Here is a 5914-nt window from a genome sequence, read left to right on the forward strand (position 1 = left end):
TCAAAATCTTTTCTTCCTCTCTTCTGCAGTATTCTCCATGCTCTCCCTAATGTTTGACTGGATATCTGTTTCTGCCTCCATCACTTGCTGGATCAAGAGCTTCTCTGATGGTGATTATGTTATGCTCTGGTCTACAAGTACAGCTGAGTATCATTAGGAATTATTTCATTGACTTTTTTCTGATCATGTTTATGTTTTTTAATTTAATGTCGTAGAGGTTTTTAAAGTATTATCTTATACTATTTATCCTAGGTGCCTGTTATAATGTTTTCCAATTTTATATATATATATATGTATATTAATATATAATATATATAATATATTGTGTGCATGTATACTAAAGATCTTTTGATTGTGTTTATCTTTTCAAAGAACCAGCTTTTAGATTTATTGATTAATTATATACCTTTCTTTGCTTCTGTTTAATTAACTTCTGCTCTAAGTTTTATTATTTCTTGTCAGGAACTAGACCTGGTAGGTTCTTGTTTTTCTATACTCTTGAGTTGTACCTTTAAGTCATTTATTTGTGTAGTTTCTAACTTTTTAATGCATGTACTTACAATGTAGGCCCATTTTCTTATTAGGACTACTGTTAATGTTTCCCATAGGCTTTATTGTATTTTGTTGTCGTTTTCATTTTAATTACAAGATTTTTTATTTATGTCTTAATTTTTGACACATTTATCATTCAGCAATGTGTTAATATCTATGAGTTCATATAGTTTCTAGATTATTTTTTGATTTTAATCTTTACTGAGCTGTGGTCATATAGCATACATGGAATCATTTATTTCAGTTCTTTGTAGTTGTAGAAATTTGCTTCGTGCCCCAATATGTGGTCTGTACTAGAAAAATTCCCATGGGTAGCTGAGTAGAATGTATATTCATTGGTATTTGAGTAGAATATCCTATAGATATTTCTTAAGTCTATTTAATGTATAATATTGCCTAATTCCAATGTATCTCTGTTTATTTTTGTCGAAATGGCCTGTCTCCTGGGGAGAAGGAAATTGAAATCACTTATTACTACAGAATTCGACTTAGCTTGTGTCTTGAAGTCTAATAGTATGTTTTCTATTAAATTGGGTATGCCAGAGTTTGTTGTGTTTATGCTTAGGATTATAATGTCTTCTGGGTTAATTGTCTCTTGATTAGAATGAAGTCTCCTCCCTTATCTCTTCTGATAAGTTTTAGTTTCAAGGCTGGTTTGTCTGTATTAGAGTAGCAATTCCTGCTTGCTTTCTAGTACCATCTGCTTGGAATACTCATTTTGTTTCTTAACATTTCACCCTAAGATGGTATTCATCCTTAAAGCAAAACAATATGTTCCAAAGCCTGTGTTCAAAGTCCAGCCTTAGAGTTGATATGACAAATAACCTGAAGGTGGGACCTGGAACTGTGGTTTTAACAAGCCACTTGGTGAATAGTCGATAGTCATGAAATTATGAGACAATGATGACAGTGACCACAGTGGTACCCAAGAGACAGAGAAAGTGCCCACTAAGGGGCCATTTAAGGAAGGTACTAGCTAGTACTAGGTCAAGTGAAACACTGACAGAAAGGAAGTTTCTGAAACCAACAAACACTGCTGTTTCTATTATTTTATGAATGTCTGCATATTTTATATGATTAAAATTTTATTTTTATTCTTGATCTTACCAATGCCAGTTCCATAGAACACTAGCATGATCGTTATAAAGACTAAAGTCTCTTGATGTTTAAACAAATATGCATGAGACACTTCCTTTCTTGACTCATCCCTCTTTATGTTCCCTTGTTGGGTTTTGTTAACCCTAGAAATGTTTAGACATTTAATAGAAACTATGAATAGACTGAGGTAAGTAACAACCAAGCCCACGAGAGCAGGCCTCTCTCCCAGCCACTGGGGAGGCTGAGGACAGAGGACACTCCAGATAAGAGCTTTCAATCTCAAAAAATGTAAAGCCAGAGATAAAGCTAGGGAAGGAGCTCAGTTGCCAAGCTTGTGTGGGCCCCTCAACTCACGGCCCAATTTTGTGGGGTAGAAGAAAATAACAAAGTGAATTTCAAGAATTAAGTAGGGGAATTACATAAAGCTCCTAAGAAAATGCATCACTTTTTAAAACAGCATCCAGGTCCAGACATGGTTGTCGGTGGGCACTACCTCATCCCTTGTAGGATACTTCTCTCTGTCTTTGGTTTTGACTCATAGATACCTGTAGCATCATAGAACAAACCAAAAAAATATCCGTGCATATTGTCCAGTGTCCACAGAGGGCAAGAAAGGAAACACCCCCCCATAAAAATGTTCTTTTAATGCAGTTTTTCCTCAAGCCTGAACACCACAGACTTCCTCAAGATCAGTGTCATTTTCTTCGACTGACAAATTCCTAAAATGCCCTAACATGTCCTTGTGTTGATGCTACAAAGTTACTGGATCCTTGTAAGAAACCATAGCACTGATGGTTGGAAACAGAGAAGCAACAATCAAAAGTTTGGCAGGCTGTTAGAAAAGGAAGAAGTGAAGCTCACACATGAAAACAGCAAAACTTATATTCCTACAGGAAGTAGGTCCTCCCTGCTCCTTCTCTAGCGAAGCCAAAAAGCACAGGGAGTGAATGAAAAGGATGTCAATCCTTCCTATCTGGAGCTGGTGACTAAATAAGGACTTGTCCTTCTCTCCTGCTTTCATCTCTGAGACAGAGCCCATTAGTATCTCAGACTAACTGCTAACTCTTTATGAATTTGCATTTAAATGAGAAATAGCCCTAGCATAGGTGGCCTACTACCCAAGACCTGACATTGTAAGCTGTTCCCATGCTGCTGTGTACAGACTCTTTAAGGAAAATGGAAACTGTTTTGTTGTATAGTTAATACCTCCTTCAGGGAGGCCACTGTTTGGCCTTTACAGATATCTCCTCCCCCATCCCACCCTTCACCACTAGTGATACAAGGTCAGGATCATTTCAAGCAAAAGATACAGCTTCTAGAATGGCAGGCTCAGCATTTGAGGTGGTCTGGGCTCCCCTAATGAACTTATGTGTGTATACAAGCCATAACAGACATAAAATGTTTTATGCAGTTCAAGGCCCAGTGACTTGGATTAATAAAGGAAATGATGCTTTATACCTTCCAGATTATTCCCAATCGGCATATCACTGGGAGAAAAAAAAAAGCAACCCAAGTATTATGGTGGCTTAGGGAACTGTATTATGTTTCTACATCATTCCAGGAGATGAATGAAATGTCACTACCATTGAGAATTTAGCAAGAGCAAACTCATTTTCCCAGCACACAAAGGCGAAATACCCCTAAAGGTTTGCTTCCTGCTAATGCTCTCACTAACTGCACATAAAGAGAGAGAGCCACTTTACCAAGTGAACTACTTACACACGTTCTGTTTCCAGAATTCACTTGGCTTCCACTCAATCTTGTTTTACATTTATATCAAAAAATCGATACAAATTTAATCTTCTAAAATGTTATCTCTTAGTCTACAAGAAATACAATGAAAGTTTATTTTAATCACTGTTAGAAGATTATTTTTTTAACCTCATAGGAGACTTCAATATTTTTTATTTAGAAGATACTTATGGGAACATTTGAAAGGAGTCAGAAGCAAGAAGCAGAATTCGCTTAGCGAGTAAAGTAGGCTTAGGTGATTGGGAGTTTATTGGGAGTGGCCCACGGGGAATGGTGGGGTATGGGAGAGTTAACGCTGCAGATTTTCTCTAACCTGTAATGTAAAAAGAGAGTTGTAAGTTAGTGTCTTTAGAGGATTGCCTTCAGGATCTCCCACAGATATCTAAAACTATACATGCTAAAAACTTAGCTACATTGGTATACTACTTGCATATAGTATATGCAGGGTTTTTTTTTTACTTTAAATTATCTCTAGATTACTTATAACAACTACAACACAAATACAAGCGAAATGATTTTTATATGTGTGAGGATTTTTGTCTACACATATGTCTGAGCACAGACCACTGATAAGCCCTACATGGATGTAGGGTCCATGGAGGCCAGAAGAGGCACTGGATCCCCTTGGAATGGAGTTACCCCAGGTTGTAAGCCACCATGTGGGTGCTGAGAACTGAACCCAAGTCCTCTACAAAAGCAGCAAGTGAGTGTTCTTAACTGCTAAGCCATGTCTCAAGCCAGAAATGGTCTTTATATTGTATTATTTGGGGGATAATGACAAAACGAAACAAAAAAAAAATCTGTGCATGTTTAGTTGAGATGCAATTGCCTTTTAATATTTTAACCTGTGATGGGTGGAATCCACACAAATCCTGTCAATACAGAGGTTATCGTCATCACAGTATCACTAGCAAAGACAGGCTATGTTCTAATGGGAAATGAAGTTGAATGGACATCATTGTAGCCCATCTAACTCAAGTGATGTTCAAGAAATAGCTATGGAGACACAGCTGGATCTCGACCTACAAACATAAGCAAACACAGACAAATCCCTGACTTCACAGATCCCACAATAGACAGGGAGCAATGGGTAGGAAAATGGGTAGTAGAGGAATACAGCAATCATGAAAAATGTAAGCCTAGCAGACATTCAGAGACACCAAACACAGATGCAACCAAGGATGGGCTCTTGGGAGAATAAGAGTTGGCTAGAAAGGATGGGAAGGAAGCACCTCATCTAAGAGGGAAGAAGTGTTGCCTCAAAAACAGTGTGACAGGACCCAACAGGAGGTCAGGGGGGTTGGAGCAGAAAGAAGGGCTCTCTTGCAGGGTTGTCTATGAAGGGCCAGCGTAGTGACTGGAGCTGCTCAATGGTGTTAGGATGCCCTGTTTAGAGGAATGACACCTCTCAAATGCTGTCGAAGCCACTGTATGATGTCTCTCCTGGAAGGAAGCCAATACTCACCTGAATGTGATGGTGGATTAAATGGGAGCTGGCAAGGCAGTCATGGAAGGATTTGGTAGTAAAAGTTTCTAAGATCTAGTTGAGTAGACACAAGTTTTGCTTTCTCACAGAAGAACTGAATGAGACTGTATTTTCCACCAGGCAAAAAGAAATTCAGAATGGGAACCACTAGGGAGAAGCTGAGGGAGACTTGAGTAAAAATCTCAACCCGCCAGTCTCCAGTCTCTATATCAGAGTAAATCATCTGGAGGTGGACTCTTGCTTTGATACACTGCTCTGTCGACTCTGAAACCTTTTCTTTAAATTGGGCTTGTGAAGGAGCAGAAGTGAATTTAGGAGCCCTGTCTATAATCACCCACCAAATCACTGCCCTGACACACACAGGGGCACTGGCAAATGCACTTTTCTGAAAGACTAAAGGCACAGTGTTGCACAGCCCTGACTAGTTGATCAACATAAAGCAATGCTGCTCTCATGCTGGTGAGATCCCGTCCCAGCAGGAACCCGCCCCCACCCCAGAGTTAACAGCTACCTGGACTGTGGTTGTGAATTACAGCTGCCTTTGGTGCATACTTGCCTTTGTGGTTTTGACTTTATTACCACTGCTACAGGACCAACCCGAGGAGTCTGGAAGCACTTTACAGTCCTCTCCTTCCAAGCAAGGATCCATGTGGCACCACCACTTCTCAGTCACAATGGAAGCTGGAAAATAAAGGTTACATTGTGTTTGAGACATGCTTTCTTCCTCCACCCATGGGTGGCAAAGCTTAATACAGAGTAGCAGAGTGACACAAACTTGGCTGAATGGAAGGATTTCATAAGTGTATTTAAAGGACCCACTTTGGTGTTGGGGGCAGGGGGAGAAAGACCCAGCTGTTAGGAATAAGAATATTAACTGCTCTTCCTGAGGTCCTGAGTTCAATTCCCAGCAATCACATGATAGCTCACAACCATCTATAATGGGATCTGATGCCCTCTTCTGGCATGCAGGTACACATGCAGATAGAGCACATATATATATATATATATATATATATATATATATAT

General features: G+C 39.1%; 1 protein-coding gene across 1 annotated transcript in view; it reads right to left on the bottom strand.

The window, feature by feature from the left end:
* Window positions 1-3535: 3535 nt before the first annotated feature.
* Tafa4 (TAFA chemokine like family member 4) overlaps window positions 3536-5914 on the bottom strand; it is a 141029-nt gene continuing 138650 nt past the window's right edge. The window contains exons 5-6 of the mRNA XM_031382685.1: window positions 5445-5569; window positions 3536-3715 (exon numbers count right to left, since the gene is read on the bottom strand). Coding sequence (XP_031238545.1) covers window positions 3692-3715; window positions 5445-5569 — 149 coding nt within the window. The 3' untranslated portion in view covers window positions 3536-3691. The remainder of the gene's footprint in view (window positions 3716-5444; window positions 5570-5914) is intronic.

This window comes from Mastomys coucha, unplaced genomic scaffold, assembly GCF_008632895.1.
Source record: "Mastomys coucha isolate ucsf_1 unplaced genomic scaffold, UCSF_Mcou_1 pScaffold20, whole genome shotgun sequence".
Taxonomy (NCBI): Eukaryota; Metazoa; Chordata; class Mammalia; order Rodentia; family Muridae; genus Mastomys; species Mastomys coucha.